The 21,482-nt window shown below is 46.0% G+C and overlaps 1 protein-coding gene and 1 non-coding gene across 5 annotated transcripts in view; one reads left to right on the top strand and one right to left on the bottom strand.

Moving 5' to 3' along the window:
• The window catches only part of LOC119379486 (nucleolysin TIAR), a 320,162-nt gene that overhangs the window by 148,600 nt on the left and 150,080 nt on the right, over nt 1-21,482 (top strand). For all 4 annotated transcript variants that reach the window (XM_037648786.2, XM_037648785.2, XM_037648787.2 and 1 more), the window contains one exon: nt 17,305-17,392. In XM_037648786.2, coding sequence (XP_037504714.1) covers nt 17,305-17,392 — 88 coding nt within the window. The remainder of the gene's footprint in view (nt 1-17,304; nt 17,393-21,482) is intronic.
• Trnas-cga (transfer RNA serine (anticodon CGA)) lies at nt 5,392-5,464 on the bottom strand. Its single transcript has one exon. It is a non-coding gene; the product is annotated as a tRNA-Ser (tRNA).

Below are 21,482 nucleotides of genomic sequence, written 5' to 3' on the forward strand. Positions count from 1 at the left end.
GCGTCCATTTTTGAATCACTGTTTTGCAAAGGGTCGAAGCGAAAATGATTCGCGATGTCGCGTATCGCGGTGATTCTAAGTTCCAGAATGCCAATTCAACACTACATAGTCGATACCTTTGACGGCGACGACGGCGATGCTGGTGACAAGGCATGACTGAACGTGTGCGCCTAGCAGACGAAATGATAGCTGAGCAGCTGATCCTCACGTCACTCTTTTCTGTGGACAAGTGGTAAACTGGGGCGCGGTGTGGAATTGACCGGGAGGGAGTGCTGCCAGCGCTAAGAAATGGCGGGCTTGCCGGCCGTTTTGAATCGTGCTAGATACTGGTGATGTAAATCAAAAAAACAGATAGCTATTCGTCCCTCAGTTGCATTTTCGGTCGCGAATCGCTACTAGGGCGTAGATAACTACTTGTGGATGCAAAAATCTTGACATGCGTAAATTTGATGTCAGTGCTCCTTTAAGTTTTACAGCAGCCATTGCGTTAACAAAGGGAGCTGCGAAGTGAACGGCAACTCTGCACGACTGCCGCGACAAGGAATCGTGGGAAAAAGCATGCGATGGCAAGCAATAGTTTGTCACAATGTTCCCTCATTGTGTCCACCAATGGGTTAAAAAATGTGATGTGCATCGCACGCGCCATGCGCACCACTGCACTTGCCAAGCCCAAAGCCGCAATCATGCAGTATGTTCAAGTGTGCCATAGTGGACAAGCTTGAACGACTGTAGCTTCTGCTGGCAGTGCTTTATAGGGACGTCTCCGCATCTGCTGGAGGAGACTGTCGTGTTGAGAAGCGACATTGCTAGCGAAGAAAACACTTCAGAATGGGTCAGGGGAGTGACCAACACATTGTGGATGTATTGTAAATGTTTGACCGGATGGCAGGAACACACACAAGTGCACACACATGCATTCAAAAGAAGGGATCCCCCCCCCCCCCCCCGGCTACACCCCAGAACCCTCCAGTAACATGGAAGGCTTGACAGAGAGGAAATATCCTTAAGCTTGTGTGTATGTTAGTTGCTGCAGATAAGCGTTTGCAGCCATGCACCCACTCATACTGCATATATCTCGCATATTTGCACTCTAGGTGCATATATGAGCTGAAGATGAAAGCACGTACTGGTACTTACGTGTATGCACGATGCTTAATTCACGCTCGCAATCATAATTTCTTAAATCCCCCTTTGCAACCCCCTGACAAAATATGCGCCACGCAGTCAAATGAAGATTCCGCTTACTAAGCAACAAATGTACATCCATGCGCGCACGAACCTGAAATGGCCAGCATTTATTACTGTATTTGCACGGTCTGTGCAGCGCAACGTCAGTCTCGCATGAGCGTAGAGTGACTAAGGTACATCTGGCTAGTCATGACCAAAAAACATCTGCAACATGAAGTACGTGTGCGATGCCACACGAACGAAAGGCTGCCGCATTTCATTTGCGACAGCCACCATGAGGTGTCAACCCAAATGCTACAGCCAAAACATTATAAAGTGCAAGGCTTTTGTTGTCCTGTTTTTTGTTATCAAACAGCAATGCTTGCTTTTTTTTTTTTTTGCAGTAAGAGTTACAAGTAATTAACGTATTTGCAGCATGTCAGTTTTTTTTATAAGCAACTGGAACTTCTGCTGTTGCACCGTTTAGGGTACGGATACACGCAACAGCATGATCGCTGCCCTGGGTGGAACAGGCAACAATGATGTGCAAGCTTCGCCTACATAGGGCCTTTAAAGGGGCCCTGCAACACTTTTTGAGCAGGGTCAAAAAGCGCTGCCAGTCGGTAGTGGAGGGTCCCGGCAAGCCAAATATTATAGCGAAGCGCATGGCCTGGAATTTACAATAAATTCTCAGTCAGCTGAAAATCGCTCCCTCTTCTCTCGACAAATGATGTATTAGTCCGCAATATATGACGCGATTGTCGGCAGTTCCACCATTGGCTGATGTTATAATCACGATAACACCCTCATTATTACCTTAGTTGTTAATTTTGAGTTCAATAAGCAGATAATATGTATGTTTATATTGTGTTATATCGTGAAAACACCGAGCAAACATTAATATTAGCACTACCGGTCTCACCGACAGCTCGTCTGCTCGTAGTTGCGTGGTTGCGTTTTCTTCACCATGCGCAGTGCCGAAATCGTGAATATTTCTGTGCTTTTGACCATCGCCGGTTGCCGTTGAGAGTGGCAGCCGTTCGAGTGTTGCCTCGTCAGCTGGAAACTGCATCGTCGGCACGTTCTCACGACCGACCGAGGCAGGGGTGCAGCATTTCTCCGATAACATTGCTGGAGCCGGCTAGTTTAGGATACCTGTGTTCGCTGTATGGCGACAGTCCCGTTCGTTGTCTGTTCAATATGTCATCGAACCATACCTCGGCGTATCCTCCCCGTAGTCTCACGTTCCTGAGAAACTGCGACACAGCAACCAAGCAGACTGAGACTCGCATTTTCACGGAAGCTGCAGACAGCTGGGGGATGGGTCCGCGCCGGCCCGATGCCCCACGATCCTTTCTTCTAGTCATTAGTTCTTTGTTGTCAGCCCGCACTCGAAGAGCAAACAGCATCGAAGTACCGCCACTGGGAGAAGGGTGCACGAAGCTTTGCAGTGCTGAATACGATTCAAGCGCAAGCAGTGCGATGAGGCGGTGTATCGGAGTGTGGGTCGAAACCCATCTCAGCTGTCATTCATTCCAAACGCGCACGCAGGTTTGTGTCCATGGTCGGCAGAGCGATGAAAACACTACGGCAGTTCGAGGTGCACACCCAACATTACCAAACCAACTCGCAGTTTTCAAGCACGCGCGATACACGCATGGTGCGGTGGGCTCCGCTTGACGACGACCGCGCAAGCCGACCGGAAGTGGCGCCACAGACCACGTGGTTGCGCCTAGGTGCCAGAGAGAAAAAAAATGAAAAAAATTCCGCCGGCGCTGACTTAACTCTTCGGCACCTCTTCGCACCTCTGCCCTCCCTCCCTCCACGCCCCGCGCAGCTTTCTGCGCGCTGGCGGCGTTGAGCAGAGCGAGAAAGCTGCGGAACGTGCTTTCTATAATTTGGTAACACCACTTAGACTTGACGGGTTCGAAAAATTTTTGCGGCATATGACTCCTCATTCCATTGGCGGCGCCTTGCAACGTCAGTGGCAAGTGAAATGCGGTCATGTGACCCCCCAAAAATCGAGTTGAGGGTACACATTTTTTATTTTTTGTTGTATTTTTAACTCTGTAGGCTGAATAGCATCGGGCTGCGTCCCCTTATCGCTGCCGTTCCTGCTGCTTTAATCTTTCCATCCTTCAGTTTATGCAACCTGAAAGGAAAAAAAATGGGGGCTTGAAGAGTGTTAGGGCCCCTTTGTGTGTCAGTGGGACACATACGTCCCTGCAGAAAAATGCATCAAGTGTTGCAATGAGCACAACGCTAAGTGGCTGCTTTCTTACCTAAATCTATCTAAGCCCGAGAAAAATTGTTTTACCGCAGTTTCGGAAGGTGGCAGTAGTGCCACATTATTGGAGGGAAACAGCGCGAAAGACGAAGGACCAGGCAGAGAAGGACACAGACAACAGCGCTGTTGTCTGTGTCCTTCTCTGCCTGGTCCTTCGTCTTTCGCGCTGTTTCCCTCCAATAATGTCGTACCAACTCGCCCAAGCAACCACTTTAGTAGTGCCACCATATCATGGGGGGGGGGTATAAGAGTATCGCATCTGTTTTGCGCCTTTGTGATTGGCTTACTCATATCACACAACCTCTCGCCGCCATATCCCTTCCAAGTGCTTTGGGTGCGGGCGCATTGAACGCAGAGCGTGGCCGGACATTTACCAGTACTACGGTCCCTAGAAGTACTTCGTCGCTTTTTTATCATGTTTTGCAAATGCCAGAGAGTAGCTCACTAGCAACCAAGCTTAATCTGGAAGTCTCATTTATTTTTGCATTCAGTGTGGGAAAAAAATTCGGCAGATCCCACACCTTGTGGGAGTCGGTTTTATACGAAGCAGGCAGCCAATATTTCTGTGCTGCATCTTTGTCCTTGAGCCAAGCGTTATGAGGTGGATCGACGTGTTTTTGTGAATGGAGGAGTTGTGAGCACATCGTGGGCTTACCAGGCACGCTGACTACACTGACGTTTAAATGGTAACTCATGGTCTGACACAGTTTCAGCACTCACATTAGAGCACCGATGTCTGTGTTATTGAAACGAAGTTCACGCTACGGTGCGATGATGTGAATATCACACATAACATTTGTTAGCGAATTCCTCTGGGCTCAATCAATGCTTGAACATACCTCGCTGAATCATGTCCCCTTCAGGCACAGCGTCCACATATGTGTACGCAGCTTGTTTTTGCCAGTTTTTCGGACTAGTCTGAAAGAAAGGGCAAGATACATTGCGTGTAGCATCAAATGAACCTTCTTCATAGTCAATGTGTCCTGATCCTCATTGTGCTAAGTATGACCATAACCAATCACTTCGGTGGAAGCACTAAAGTGATTGACGAGTCGCTGTACATGCCATGTTCCAGGACCAACGTCATAAGTATTATTTTTCTTCGCACGAAATGAACACAATCAAAAACAAATTGCGCATGCATTTTGAGCCGACAGTTTCCTTATTCTTATATAAAAATGGAACATGACTGACTGCAGAGTAATTAAATATTGACTCATCCTCTAATTAAGACTAATTAGCAAAACTCGCACAAAACAACATATTACTTTATTTTCTTTCTTGGAATGTAATATTGAGTGCCTTAGAATGACATTGTGCGAATTTGAGACATTTGCAGACAGTGCATCATAATTTGCGCCTGAAGGGGATATGAATACAAATCTAATGTTTATTAGACTGCAATAAAAGCGGAGCCAATACTGGAACCACAATTGACGTTAACCTGACATGACACTTGTATCATAGGAGTACATATGTAATGTGTATTGCTTTGTTATGAAATTAGATAGCGAGCACTGCAACCACCATTGACGTTGCCCCGACATTACGCCTGCATAGGGTGTTTTTCCAAAGCAGTTTCTAGACCTGGCGTGGCTCTGTGGTAGTATAGCAGACTGCCACGCAGAATGCTTGGGTTCGATTCCTGCTGGGATCATGACTTTTATTGTTTGCGTTCGTCTGGTCAGTGCTGCCAAGTTCAGTTTTTCTTAGCGCTCTCGCATTTAAATTACCAATATCAGTTCTTGCCGTTCCTGGGTTGATATAAACTGTCAATCACCTGTGGCGAGGAGAGGAGAGAAATGTTAATATTAAGGGCTCGTTTTTCTTTGTTATACACAATATTAATGAGCAATAACAGACGAAAGTATAGGGGATGTTATTAGAAGTAAATGTAAGGTAGATGTCAAGAAAGAAAAGTGGACGAAAAGGTAACTTGCCGCGGGCAGGGACCGAACCTGCGACCTTCAAAAATCGCGTCCGATGCTCTACCAACTAAGCTACCGCGGCGGCCATCCCCCCGTCCACTTTATAGGGTATATATGTACATTTAAATGTGAGAGCGTCAGTCAGCGCCGCCAGTAGCCATGATAGCGAGTGTGGAACACTCTTTTTCTACCTGTTGGCGTCACGTAGCACGTGAACTTATTACGAGCTGGCAGCTGACCAATAATCCCTCGCATACTACCTGAAGGCATCAAGTCTGCCAGAACGAGACCCTCGCCATGAATGAAGGAAAGAAGATGACTTTTAAGGGCTCGTTTTTCTTCGTTAGACACAATATTAATGGGAACTAACAGACAGCAATGCTAAGGAAAGTATAGGGGTTGTTATTTGTAGTAATTAGAATATAAATGCGAAGAAAGTAGTGGCAGACTTGATGCCTTCAGATAGTATGCGAGGGATTATTGGTCAGCTGCCTGCTCGTAAATAACGTGCTACGTGACGTCAAAAAGGCAGAAAAAAGAGTGTTCCACACTCGCCGCCATGGCTGCGATCAGCGCTGACTAACACTCCTAAGTATAATAGACATATATGGCCTATAAAGTGGATGGGAGGATGACCGCCGCCATAGCTCAGTGGTAGAGCATCGGACGCGTTATTTGAAGGTCGCAGGTTCAGTCCCTGCCGGCGGCAAGTTATTTTTTCATCCACTTTACTTTCTTAACATTTATATTCTAATTACTACAAATAACACCCCCTGTACTTTCCTTGGCATTGCTGTCTGTTAGTTCCTATTAATATTGTGTCTAACAAAGAAAAAAATGCACAACATGTCCACAGGTGAATGATGAAGAGCTTGGGCGAAGCTCCTGAAGCAATCATGGTTACACCGTGAAATCTTCAGTGGTTTCGCCCAGCAGTAATCAAAGCGATAGCCCAGTACATCATCAAAGACGCGGCAAACACTGTATATATTTATACAAGAAATTTTATTAATCGTAAGTGGTAGCTACACGTGGCTTCCGTTCCCCCTTCATTATAACGGCTTTATGGTCGGTGAAGTGATAGATCGGTGATGGGTCGTAGGGGGATGTTTGCAACGACGAAGTAGTGGGCAGTTTGCAAAGGTGGCTTCCGTTTCCCTTTCATTATAACGGCTTTATGGTCGGTGAAGTAATGGATCGGTGATGGATCGTAGTGGGATGTTTGCAAAGACGAAGTAGTGGGCAGTTTGCAAAGGATCGGTGATGGGAGATACTGTTCGGGAGATACTGCCGGTTACGCCTGACGCGTGACAAGGTTAGACTAACTGGAGCTTCGCCCCTAAAACGAGCCTTTAAAAGTAATCTTTCCTTCATTCATAGCAAGGGTCTCGTTCTGGCAGACTTGATGCCTTCAGGTAGTATGCGAGGGATTATTGGTCAGCTGCCTGCTCGTAAATAGATCACGTGCTACGTGACGCCAAAAAGGCAGAAAAAAGTGTTCCACACTCGCCACCATGGCTGCTATTGGCGCTGACTAACACTCCTAAGTTTAATAGACATTTATACTCTATAATGTGGACGGGGAGATGACTGCCGCCGTAGCTCAGTGGTAGAGCATCGGACGCGTTATTCGAAGGTCGCAGGTTCGGTCCCTGTCGGCGGCAAGTTATCTTTTCGTCCACTTTACTTTCTTCACATTTATATTCTAATTACTACAGATAACACCCTCTGTACTTTCCTTGGCATTGCTGTCTGTTAGTTCCCATTAATCTTGTGTCTAACAAAGAAAAATGAGCCCTTAAAAGTAATCTTCTTTCCTTCAGTTATAAGCGTGTCATGCATGAGAGCGAAGTGGAAGATATAATAAAATAAGAACTGTTTACTGGTATACCTTGAATGCAATTGTGGCATGATCATTTGCCATTGCGCATAACAGAAGCGTGGAACTCTGTTGATAAACTTGGTATAAGGCAACGTTACTAAGCATATTTTTTATTTTTTGCAAAAACAAATGTTGCTAATGCTGCATTGCACCGAGCGTACCCTCACAATGCTGTTTGTGGGTGAGAAATAGTCACAGCAAAAATTAAAAAATAAAAAATAAAGGAAAAAAAAGCCAGCAGATCCCATTCATTGAGGGAATCGATTTCATGCGAGCCCTAGGCCTATATACATACTGCGTTGCAGTAGCATGTGTTTTAAAAATTTTCGGGATGTGTTATTTCTGATCAAAAGAACATAAAGCACTGTGCCAAGGAAGTTTTAACATAAGTGCCTTACGAAAAAAAAAAAAGTTGAAATTAAAAGCAGTACAGAAACTGAACCCCAGCTTTTTACATGCGGGCAACGTCAAAAAAAAAAAAAAAAACTGTCAGAACACAGCAAAATATTTGCAAAAGCACTGCAGCGTTGGAAACCTTAAGGAGACAAAAAATAGGAAATACAACAATTGATTAGTGATGTCAGTCGTATTTGATGGCCTATTTTCTGCGCTTCTGTTCGAAAATTACAACGTATTCGCAAAATAAGATGCACATTACCTACTGAACGCTGATTCACCCGTGCGTTGGGCTGGTGGCGTTCCTAACAACAACTTCCAATTACCGTACACACACCACTTCTATTACACAGATCACCCAGTTGAACAGCATGCATGGTGCGCAAGCAAGGCAAGCGTCATTGATCAGTCGAAGGACACAATTGAATGTTCTCGATTTTCGATAATGTTCTCGAGTGCGCTATGAAGTGAACCTGAACACCGACTGCAAAGCTAGTACAGACAGTCAAGGTTCACCAAGTGTCGGAAGTAAATGGTACTTGCACGAAGTCACTGCACTAATGCAACTATGTTTACAGCTCCGGACCTAGCGAGCACACCAGGTCGTGACACAAAAAGAGACCGATGAAGCCATGAAGAGAGTTCGTGAGCGCATGGCAACATTCGCTGCACGTTTCATTAGTTACACCATTTACCGCGCAGTCGATTCATAACTGTCGATGACTCGAAATCATTTCCAATATCCTCTTGAAGAAACACACACACACATATTGCAGTTCTTCCAAGCGTAACACGGCATCGAGGCGAAAAGATCGGTCACTTCTCGCCCCAGGCTAGCAACACACCGGACAGTCTGGAAGGGGAATGGCCACCGTCGCCCACTGTTGCCCGCATGCAGCCTACCTTTGCGGTACTCTGCAGGGGGTCTTACCCCCCTTGTGTTCAAGCTGGGGGGAACACCCTTGTAAGTGTTGCCCCTTGAGATCTATCTTTCAAACATCATACACAGCCTGATGCCTGTGCTAGCCGAGTGCATGTTTTTATCTTCTAGGGGAACATTACTTATAATGTACAGAACATTTCGTATTCACCTTTTTTTTAACATCTGTTTACTTTCTAGTGGTTACTGTGTTCGATACTCCAAGCTCTGTAAGACTGTATTGAAACTGCAACTGCCGTTTTACCGGTTTCATACAAGGCTCATGAGCACATTACAATTAGTTGACTTAGGAAGCCATGCTCTCTCTTTCTCTCTTTTTTTTTTTCAGTGGTTGATCTGAAATTGTATATTACTAAAAAAACATATATATATTATAAACAAAATGGCCAACTTAGCAAGATATGTCCCTGCCGGCGGCAAGTCATCTTTTCGTCCACTTTACTTTCTTCACATTTATATTCTAAATACTACAGATCACACCCCCTATACTTTCCTTGGTGTTATTGTCTGTTAGTTCTCATTAATATTGTGTCTAACAAAGATAAACGAGCCCTTGAAAATCATCTGCTTTCCTTCATTCATAGCGAGGGTCTCGTCCTGGCAGTCTTAATGCCTTCAGGTAGTAGGCGAGGGATTATTGGTCAGCTGCCAGCTCGTAAAAAGATCACGTGCTACATGACGCCAAGAGGCAAAAAAAGTGTTCCACACTCGCCACCATGGCTGCGATTGGCGCTGACTAACACTCCTTGGTTTAAATCGACATATATACCCCAGAAAGTGGACGGGAGGATGACCGCCGCCGTAGCTCAGTGGTAGAGCATCGGATGCGTTATTCGAAGGTCGAAGGTTCGGTCCCTGCCGGCAGCAAGTCATCTTTTCGTACACTTTACTTTCTTCACATTTATATTCTAAATACTACAGATCACACCCCCTATACTTTCCTAGGCGTTATTGTCTGTTAGTTCTCATTAATATTGTGTCTAACAAAGATAAACGAGCCCTTGAAAATCACCTGCTTTCCCCCCCCCCCTTGTGATTTTGCTGGGTTTACTCCACTGAGTGTCACAATGTCGTTGAAATTTGTTCCATTTTTTACGGAAGCTTCTGAATTTTCCTCTTGTTCAGATATACAGAACCTGTCATTCAAAATGCCAGATAGTGTTCTTTTCAGGTTTTCTAGAGAGGCGATTTCAGCTCCCAGTCATGATGTGTTTTTGTAGACTTATGCAGCAACTTGACTGATAAATGCAGCGAAACTGAGTCTTTTGTAAAATTGCCACGCTCTTCGCTAAGCCTAATTGTGGATAATAGAGCATGGGAAGAGCTTTCTTGGTATCGTATACGTCTTGAAAAGTGAGCATATATTCAGGGACAACATTAGTACTCAACAATTTTGACAGCGGAAGAAGGGACAACAAAATCGACAAAAAATGGTCGGTGTATGCGGTGAAGCAAGCTCTACAGGAAGAGACCACAGCACCATGAAGGGGCTTGCAAGGTGAACGTGCACATGCTGTTCTGCTGCTGGAAATGAGGTGTGCACAGCGTTCCTCTGCGCAACTTGAAAAGTGCTACTTTGTGCCACTTGTCTCAATGGTTTCATTTAAATACCCAGTGATGTAATCGCATGATGGTACCTTCATGAGTCAATGGGACATATGTGTCCTACTTTTAAAGTACTGGCTTGATCTTGATGAAATTTGTTTTATACTATTTCTTTGTGGTTTATATGTATACAGTACAGGCAGTTTTTATAGCATCTTGTCAAAAATGTAGGCAAACCTACAAAGGGATAAAGGGACTGTCTACCGCTCGGAAAAAATTTTCTGATTGTGATGAAAATGAGAAGATCGTTCGTCACATCGGCAGCAACGAGCATGCTTTTGCCCCGTAAAAAAAAAAAGGAATTATAGCTTTAGTTTGATGTTGAAAATCGTGAAAGATTGACCGCTAGTGTCACCCAAAAGCGATGCGGTCAATCTGCTGGTAGGACAACAAATCCTCGCAGGTAGACTCATTCTGCTTAAGGGGACCGACAACTGCCCAGAATATGAAATGAGTTGACTCCACTGATGTAAAGATTGTCCTTTGCACTGACTCAAACCAACCCTGTTTTTTTTGTGAGAGATGGATTTATATTTTTATTTCTTAATTGAAAGTCGCGAAAAATGACCTGTGGCGCCTCTGGCGGTAAAAACGTGGATGATCTGATGAAGACGGCCACATGACCGTTGATTGCTGTACGCGGTCGACGATTTTTTTGTTAGTATTGAAATATTGTTCGTTTCTTTATATTAAAAGGTATTACTCCATAATAATGTACATATAGGCCTGCGTTAGTAGTATGCATTAAAGTGGTGCTGCCTTCGCGTGACGTAATGATCCCATGCTCGTCAGCGCGTCTTGAGCAACTTTTCAGCGTGCTCATGCAACCGTGCACGCAGTTTCCAGGTCGCTAAGATTTTGGAGCGACATAGTTTTGCTACCTACACTTCGCCTCAGAAATGACGTGCGCTGCTACTCGGTGCGGCCATGCATACGCACAGTTACGTTTTCGATTACTTGGCTTGGCTCGTGTATCGAGAGAGTAAAGACGCCAGGACAAGCCATCCATGACACAGGCGCAGGCAACCTCGGGCGCAGGCGCACACAACGCTGTACAAATACCGGGAAGGTGTATAAAGCCACTTATCTCATTGTGACAGCTTGCTATATTCAAAAATAATTGGAAAGCTCAAAATAAAGGTGGTTAAGCATAGTTACAGTAACTCCTGCGAAAGCACAACGACAGCTTTCACAAGGGCTAGCGGCATCGCTATCAATTCTCAGCGTTGCTGGAGCAAGCCTCCATGCGTGTTTGGAGCCTTTCAGATCGAAAAATACTGCTTATAAAATAACTACGTGCTTTTCGGATAAACCACTGCAGCTACAAACGCTACAAAGGGTGAGCCTCCTGTCGCGCCATAAAAAACTGGCTCAAGAAAAATCAGTTGTCAGTCCCTTTAAAAACAAACATGTATAACTTGAAATTGTATTTTACGTTCTTGAGGCAGCTTTCAGTTGCGTCAGAGAGTATTGTTTTGCTTTTTTTATTCTCACGCATCCAAAAAGGCGCCAGGTGGCGCTGCTTGCAGTGCTGTCTTCGATTTCGTCTGGTTCAACTCATGCACTATGCCATGCGGCCCTCCGGCTGGTCGTGCTGTGCCGCAGTATTGTTGTTTGGATGCCTTACATGTGCTGTGCTGTGAAGTGGTGCATTTATCGTCTCTTTTTGATGAATCAACTTTGATTTCATTGCGGCAGCAGTGCTAAGATAAACGCATAGACTGCGAATACAGCAAAACAAGTGTTCTGTAATCGTATAACAAGGCTTCATTTAACCACCAGCGCGCTGAAAACGACTGTTGCATTCATTACATTAGTGTGCTGCGAAAACAAAGTAATCCTACAGAAATGGCATGCGCTTTCGGTTTTAATTTTTACCGGCACTACAATCGTCATCGCGTCCACCAACCAATGTTGTGGGCATGTTTCACGCCAATGGAAGAAGACCGAACGCAGATCGAAAAATTCTGTTTTCAAAATTTCTACTCACTTTCCAGAGGAACCGCTGCAAGGTTGGACATTTCAGACAGTACGCTTTCTGTGGCGGTACAAAACAGAAAAGCGATGGATGGTAGACAGTCCCTTTAAAGAAAAAAGAAGTGACGAACATGGACAGTGTTACTACTCTGGTTGCGCACGTCGAGAGGCATTATCACCCCCCCCCCCTTTTGACCGTGTTCATGCTCAAGAAAAAGTTATGGCCTCCGCGGCACTCTGGAAAAGCCGTTGGGGTTCCCCAAGGTGAGAACGTTTGAGAACCCCTGCTCTAGCTATTTTGCCCGAGAAGGTGGCAGCGGACTGATGAGCAGTGCGTTTGTGTCGTCCCCCAATAAAAGCATACAGTACGCTTACAACGGCGCTACTGTTCTAGTGCCATGCGCACGCGCTTGGCGAGATAGTCAGTGCAGCTAAGTTTCTTGGCACCTGTGCCGCGCTCTCAAAGGTGGTCTCGCACGAGGGTGGCAGCGAACAGTAGTGCATTGTGCTTTTGTTGTCGTCTGTTAAAAGCGTGCAGTACACTTGACGCTACGCCAACCGCACAGTCAAGCAGATAGCTGAAAGCGCTTATTGTGATGTTCTCTAACAAATTGTAACACTGACCTACAGGAAGCTCTTGGGAAGCTTGAAAACCTAAATAAGCAGACGAAGCAGACATACAAAAAGCCAAAGCAGTAATATGCTAAATGATATCACTATCTTAAACAAAGGCCTACTGCTGTGCAACTACAATGTTTGTGCAATCGCTTTATTTTTAAAATTTTTGGCAAGTGTGATGCATCTAAAGGGGGGGGGGTTTCGTTTTTGTTTTTCAAATGTTTGAGGGGAACGTAGTTTCAAGAACCTTTTTTTCAATTATTTCATACATTTGCTACATGGGCTAGATAGGTCGTGTGGTATGTAAGAAGTTAGTGTAGTTCATACCTGGCGATAATCTGTTAAATAACTTTCTCTAATGGCTGTTTCAGTGTTATGTGTATTCTCAGCCAATTAAAATATGTACTTGTCCCTACAAGCTGCTAAAAATTTGTTTTTTCAAGCTCCTAGGGCGACATATTTAATGCCGCTAACTGCTCCAAATGAAGGTTCTTCTGCTCCAAAATCAAAATTTTGCTGCTCCAAAAACTGTTCCCAATTCAGTTTCAGCTGTGTCACCCCTTCAAAAACATAGCTGTCTTGAGAACCTTTTGCAATAAGACATTGCAAAAGTTGCTTTTTTAAAGTTTTGTTAATGATATGCCCACTAATATCTCAGTCTCCATTCGTTTGTTAGCGGACGACTGTGTCCTATATAATGAAATAGAAAATCCCCATGACCAGACTCTTCTTGGATTAAACTTGCAAAAGATTAAAGCCTGGAGTGATTCTTGGCAATTGTATTAAACACAAACAAAAAAAAACTGTTGTCATGTCAGTTACGAGAAAAAAAGAAAGCTATGCTTCATACATATTCCATTGCCAGCACAGTCTTAGCAAGAGTGTCTCGTAAAATTACCTTGGTGTCACCATGACGTCTGACTTAAGATGGAATATTCATATTGATGGCGTATGTACCAAGTCACGGAATGCACTATCGCCCTTAAAGGGACACTAAAGGCAAATAACAATTTATGTCAGAGCGAAAGGTGAATGTTTGAGAATGCCTGAACCGTCAGTATTATCAACAGCAGTGCTGTACTAATCGAAAAATTAAGGTAAACGTACGACATGACAGCCCCCCCCCCCTGAAGTTTTGGTGAAGTATGTGTTTTTACCAAAAATAAATAATAAAAATAGCCCCCCCCCCCCTTAAAAAAATTCCTGGCTACGGGCCTGGTCTCAGCGGTAGTTTTGTTATCACGTACTGTTGCGTGTGCTTTGCACGCTCATGGAGGTTGCTTTAACGGAAAGTTCGACAAAATGCCGTGTCCCTGTTATGTTGCTGGATGCCTGAATGGCGTGCGCCGCGCGCCGCTTGAGCAACAGCAGCTGCAGCAAAGAAACTGACGTGACTTTCCAGTGGATGCCGCAAGTAAACCCACGTTGAAGTGGCTAAGCGCCGTGCCTCTGCGACAGTGTGCTAAACAACCAAGAAATCTGCGTGTGTGCTCGCTGCACTTTCGTGCATAGGATTACGAGATGAACCACAACTTGCGTAAGGCTTTTAATGTGCCCTTAAAGGGCCTCTTAAACCACTCAGAGGTCGAAATTTAGTTGTGGTGTGACACTTGTGCACGAGTGTACAACGAACACGTAACCTTGAGAATTTTTTGAAACGGTGCCGTAATAGCGGAGTTACACGCGTTTGATGGTCAAAACACTGCCATCGCTTGTTTCACTCTTTCCTTCGCTACTCTCCACTCGTCTGCTCGTCTCCTCTCTCAAAGCCGCTTTGCTCTCCTCACCGAGTGCCCGTCCCACTCTCACGTGACATACCGTCAATGCTGACACGCTTTTCAAAACAGTGGGCACTTCCGGTTGCTGCGACTCCATGCCGGCCTGTGCTCGTATGAATTGTGCCGGTATGGACCCTGTGTTGCGCACACGCCTTCCAAGGATCGCCAACATGATGGACCCGCACGGTGACACGTGTCGCGTCTTTTCGTTTTGCCGGTCTGTGCTTTTGCAGCCAAGCACTGATCCGCGAAAGCCATCGCAAAACACTGTCGGATTCAGTCCGCGCAGCTTATCAGACCGCGAGGCATGGCTTTGCTGGTACGCTAGCAATGTGGCAGTTGCATTACGGGCCGCAGTTGCCGATTCGCAAGTGCGCACACGCGAGCAACACGAATAACGCGCCGAAGAAAAGCAAGGAGCGCGGGCAGCTGCTTGCAGACTAACCAGAAGTCGTAGGTTCTTGTTCGACCAATCGCAGCATCGCCTGCATACCGCATCACAGATTCAACACGCTGACGTCACACACGTCACTAGGCAGACCGTAAGGGCCCGGAGCAGAAATTGTTTCTTGGAATTTATGGTGCGCCTGCGGCTTGTAGCGCTGCCACGTGTGGCATCGTTGATTGTGATGACATTCTGCACACGATGCGCATGTTTACTTGAAATATTTGAAAAAATATCGGAGGTGGTTTAGGGGCCCTTTCAGAGCAGGAATGGCAGTGTCGGCTGCCAGGCAGTGAAGGCGGGCAATGTTGGGCAAGGCAAACACTGCGTCAGGAGGCCTTTTCAGGCGGGCGATTTGAAGTGTGATAACGTTGTGCAGACCACTAAAACATTATTTTCTTTCAAAATAAGCATTTCCTTGGCACGAAACAAGCACTATGAGCTTTCTGGAACGTTATTTCAGCAATCAACGTCAACTTAACATTTCCCTTTAGTGTCCCCTTTAAGAAAATGCATTCACAGCGCACCTCCTGAAATAAAAATTCTGGCACACTAAATGTTAACCACACCTATTTTTGAGTATGCCAAAATAATATGGGACCCTTGCACGGTAACAAATAAATCTAAACTTGATAAAATTCAACGCCTCTCATTAAGGTTTTTTTATAAGTATCGGCGGCATGACTCCCCTTCAGAACTTAAAAAAACTGCCAATGTACCCTTATTAGTATCTAGGACTTCACTTGGAAGGCTGAAATTTCTTTTCCTGATTATTCATAGTCTCATTACCATAAACGAAAGTAATTATTTTTTCATCTGAAAAGACGCTTACTTTAGGCACCGACACAGTATGTACATTCCTCCACCTTCTGGCTTTATCAATTGTTGTAAATTGTTTTTTCTCTAGGGCTATCAATGAATGGAACAGACTCCCCAATGCTGTGGTGCAAATATTGTCACTAGGTGACTTTATGAGAAAAGTTAAGCCTATATTCTACTTAATTTTGACGCCAGTAACCAGATTGTTCATGAGTTATTGTTTTCACCGGTGTTTCACTTGTATGCCCGCTTATTTTTCAATTCCTGGCAAGAAATGTAACATCCTATGTGTTTGTACGCAAGACTTCGTGTATTTTTGTACAGCGTACATGCGACGTATAATTACTAGTATGGTCGCCGACGTCTAAAATATTACTGGCCCTGACAAATAATTTTAAAAAACGCATGCCTGCTTTCATTTTCACCACTCTCACTCGCTCCTGCTTGACGATGGTCGCCTCATTGGCAGGTCCACATTAGCATTTGCAGTGCCTGTCAAATCATTTGAGAGGTGCTGCAAATGCCACTTCATCATTGTTTACACTGCAGTGTGATTCAACACACTGCTTGTATTAAAATAACAGCGTCTATGTGCACTGTGCACAAGTTAGGTGATGTTGAATGGTTTAAATATATATTTTTCTTTTCTAAATGTAGGGCTTCCTTGTTACACTGCTCAAAATTTTGGATTTCGCCTTACCGACGTACCAGACGTGGGGTGTCATTTCATGTCCCTCTTTCTAAACTCGGCGACAACTTTTCTTGACAGCACTGTGGAAGCTACAGAACCAAAGCGCATGCCTGCTACCGCGCCAGAAAATAGTATTTTAGTTTACTGATAATTACGTGATTTGCCTTGCTGAAATAAATACTGCTTTATTTATTATGAGACTCAAACAGTTGCGGGAAGTCGTAGGTGAAATACAGTATTGTTCACTCTGCAAGAATCCTTTCCTTTTCTTTCCATTTCTTAGACAGCACCACCTTTTGAGCACGCCCGTTTTCCAAAGTAAACATGGCGTCCGTGACGTGGTTGGCCAGTGTGCGGCCGCAAACGTGCTCTTTAGCTCTCCAAGAAAAATATACTAGTATTACGACACGAAAATGTACACTGAACAATCTAAATGTCACCCCGTTCGCATTTTTCGTGTAGATGTTTTTCTAAACTGGGAGCGAGCAAAACCGGAATCAGCCGCAAGCTGCCGCACTACTTGCGGAGCAACACGAATATGCGGAAGCCCCGCCTCCGTAGCCTTCGCTCCACTGTCAAGTTAAGTTGTCGCCGAGTATAGTAGCCTACAATGACCCACATGATAAGTGTTGCGGTGCTTGGGGACGACAAGTGAACAACCAAGTGTGATTGTGTGAGCCTGCACGAAATGTACGTGTGGGTGTACTTGTGGGGTTCTAGGCTCGTGGCTGTAAAGGAATGTTTTGCAGATTCTTGTGCTTCTCTTTTCAGAACACCATCACATTTTCGTAGGAGACTTGAGTCCAGAAATTGAGACGACCCAGCTGCGAGACGCTTTTGCCCCTTTTGGTGATATCTCGTGAGTATGTTCTCTCTAGTCATTGTTAACTTGGTCAATAATTTGCACTTGTGCAGTCGTGTCCCCTCTGGGTAACCTTTTAAATTGTGCACCGCACTGGGAAACCTTTCACCCAAAGAATGCCACCAATCCAGTCAGAGCTAGTACCTCGATGCTTTCCAGAGCTTTGATGGCAGTGACGTACATGTGCTTGAGCCTGTGGCCTAATTTGTTCATAATTTTATCCGTGTGAAAACCTATTTAGTGCTCAGGTGAGTTTTTGTGGATGCTGAAGTGCGTGAGCTGCGCTGCTGCGATGTGTTACGATCGTGGATCGATGCATACCAATTGCCTTTGTGGAGATAAGTTTAGCACAAAGCTTACCCTACGAGGCGACCCTGAAGGGACGCGACGTTCTCCACTGCCGCAGCGAACAAAGACGCTACGACCGGGTTCGTCGATTCCGGCACGGCGCAGCAAAGGCACTCGAGGCAGGATGTCAACAAACAACACGGGTTTATTAACCCAAGATGCAGCACAGTACGACAGTCACGGGCTTGCAGGCCGTAAAGGGAACTCCGCAAGACCGATCGAGTACGCTTGCCGGCGGCGCTACGACCATCACACAAAGGGCAGCGCGTTAACCTCTCGTGCCGGCCTGAGTGCATCTGACGCGGGCAAGCCCGCGCCACACAGAAGCGAGCTCCAGGGTGAAGGGGGTTGTCACTGGCGGCCAATGAAGAGAGGCGTTGCGCAGTGACGTAAGCTAGCTTGGTGGCGTGAGCATGTCGAGGCATGCCGGGACGCGTGACCGCGCGCTGGGAAGCCGACGCATGGCTCGCACCAGACAAAGAGGCCTGGCGCTGCCGCCATGGTCGCCATACTGCCGATTAACGGCGGTCTCCAGCGCTCGAGCCGCGTGGGGCCCACACACACGCTAGCTGGGGAACGAAGTGTCAAAGGGGAGGGCGTGCTCGATTCCCACACCTTAGAAGACTTGCTTCTGAAAGCATTCTTTGATTTCAAGTCCAAGTTCGTAGTACGAGTGATGTGATAGCTGCGCCAAACTGCGCCAAGACGTGAAACCTGCTACATCCTGCTACACCTCTGCTGTCCTGCGGCAAAACTGCGCCAAACTATGCGCATACTAGCGTAAAAACGTGCGCAGCGCGCCGCCGGCGGCAAAACGTGACACTCCACAGCTGTCGCACGGCAAAATTCTCGTGCCGCAAGAGGAATGGGTTCGTGCATCATTTTTCGCGGCACACCGCCCGGCGCTTTCTGGGGTACCTGACCGGACGCAGATTCATGGGAAGGCTCATTAAGCGCTTGTTTGGCTTACTCAGGCTTTTGGGGGCCCACAGAATCCTCTTCAGACTGTTGTAAATTGGCGCGACCCCCCAAAAATGCACCTTGGAAGGAGTGGCTCGTCGCAAGCTGGTGGGACCGCACCACCGCTGCAGCATAGAAATAAAATTTCAATTAGTACAGCGACGTCCTTGTCCGTCTTGTTTTTGCCTCTTTTAAGTTCCACTGCTCGAACCAGTGTTACATTCCTGTCACGCGGACAACGGGGGTTAAGCTGACGACGGTTACGGCTAACCGCGGTTAGGGTAGCTACACAGCAGACATAACAACAGTTAAGTCTCCTAACCGCTGTTATCACAAACTGAGAAGCTGGTAAGATGGCGGACAAGCTTCGCACCAGCCATGAACTGGCGCAGTTAATTGGCAGCTTCGTGGTTTTTGAGGATTTTCACGGAACGCGACTCCAGTAGGGGAGCAAAACTCGTGGAAAACTAGGTTCGCCATGGAACGGCTAGCAACAAAAACTATTCCATCCTCGGCGGGATTAGCAAAAAGTTTACAGCTACACGTTTCTTAAGGGGAATTGCTTTTCGCATTGTTCGTGCATGTGTCGCCGTCTCGGAGCCTCAGGTCGTTCCACCAAGTTCAATGTCGACATCCTGAACAAGATGGACGAAGATGGTGTCGCCAAGGCAACGCTGGCAGTGGATTTTGCATTGTCCACAGTCAAGACTATTAACTGCGAACAGCATGGTTTTGCAGAGATAAAGCGACATGCTACAAGGAAGAGGCACATTGAGGCTACGAAGTAGCACCGGAATTCAGCAGGTGTACTGAAAACTCCAAAGACCTGCATGTCAGACGTATTTGGGCTTCTCACAGTGTTCAGCTACGCTCTCAGGCGACCGCGTGATTTGTGCAGACTCTCTTCGTTCTGGGAATTACTTTCAATTAAATTCCTTTCTCTTGGGGAGATACGGCCACATCTTTATTTCCGAGAATGTTCAAGGACTCCGAAATCGTAAACAGTTTTCCTGCAAACGAACGAAAGCCTCCTACATAGTGCATATCTGCCAATTCTCCCGGATTTCGACCATTTCTTACTTTCGTGCGGTTGGCAGGAAAATTGCCTGGAAATCGAAATTTCTATGCGTGATCTCGCCGCATTGACAAAAATTGCAACCCAATCCGATCCAGGCTCTTTGCAAACCCATAGTAAACAAATCAAGGAGGGGTTGATTTAAACGTAACCGGCTGATACGAATGGGCTGAAATTCGCATGATCCGAACACTTTTGCGCGTCGCGGCTGGTGATTCGAACTTTGGTACCGAATCCGTCGAGCGATGGCCGAGAGCAGAATGCTGGAAGCTTCGGAAGTACATGCGTGGCCAGCGCGTACGCTGTGAAAACTATGGTTGTCGTTTGCCACAACCGCTGTGGACTAAACCGCGGTCACTCTTGACACGATCATGTATGGCTACGACGAAACTGACGGAACTCCGAAAGTGCACGCGCATCCAACGCTCACCAAGTAAAAGTGACGCTGCTTTCTGCAGACACCGCGGACAAAACCGCGGTAGATGCGACCATAGATAGCAACAAACGACATAGTTTTGAAGGCACGTGCGCGGCCAGCGCACGCGGATTGAAAACGGAACTACCGTTTGCCGCAACTTCCGCGCACGAAATGACGGTCGCTATCCACGCGATCATCGATAGCGACTACGAAGTCAGAAGGTACGCGGCTAACGCAGCGGTAGATTAAAGGCAAAACAGTCGTAAAAAAAGGCACGAGGCCTTTCGGCGTTCGTGTCGATCTTTGCTTGTCACTGTGGTGGAGCGGACTTTGGCACTTAGTTTTCAATTGGCCTCAAGCGAAGCTTTGACGCGCGCATTCATGGCAGCCAGCTGCGCCGTCCCTTATTGGTCCGTTCGCGTGTGTCCCAGAAAGGCGTACGCGAGTTCTTTTGACGGAAATAAATGTTTTGGGCGTATATCGTGGTTTGAACACAGATTTTGCTAGTTTTTTTATGATACAAATTTTGGGCGACAGGAATATTGTTGCTCCCCTTTCAGCTTCGTATCACCGAAGTTCTACTTTAGTTGGGAAACCCTACCTGGCGTTGTTAGTTCAGCCACTCAACGCCCATGTTTACGCTTATGTGGCTGTTCGGTGATCCAATGGTGTTATGCAAACACCCATTATTGGACTTTATTTCAAAAGAGTTCCTCCTTATTTGACTGCTTTGCTTCACACGGTCCATTTTTCCACTTGGCAGTGAGCTTTTAGCTGCTCCAAAACGCGTTCTTGGCTGCTCCAAAAGCCCTTTCTCCTGCTCCAAAACGCACTTTTTCCTGCTCCAAAAACCTGCTCCAAAACAGCTTTAGTCAATCGCATCACTGTAGTAGGGATGGAGCATGAATAATTAGATGAACAATGACAGCAGAAAGAAAGCCTCCAACTGCAATCAAAATTATTTTGTGAACGCAGAAAGAAAATATTGTGTATGGGCCTGCACAGAGAAAAATCATGCCCAAACTTCGAATATAGGCCAGGCTAAGAAATAAGTACTACACTTCCGAAACGGCATATACAGTCAATGCTGAATGCTGCAGGCAGAAAAATAGTGTTTCCCAATCGCCATCATGGCTATTAACGGCGCTGACTAACACTCTCAAGTTTAAAATGCCCATTTATGCCCCGAAAAGTGGCCGGGGGGATGACCGCCACTGTAGCTCAGTTGGTAGAGTATCGGATGCATTATTCAAAGGTCGCAGATTCTGTCCCTGCCCGCGGCAAGT

Source organism: Rhipicephalus sanguineus, chromosome 1, assembly GCF_013339695.2.
Source record: "Rhipicephalus sanguineus isolate Rsan-2018 chromosome 1, BIME_Rsan_1.4, whole genome shotgun sequence".
Taxonomy (NCBI): Eukaryota; Metazoa; Arthropoda; class Arachnida; order Ixodida; family Ixodidae; genus Rhipicephalus; species Rhipicephalus sanguineus.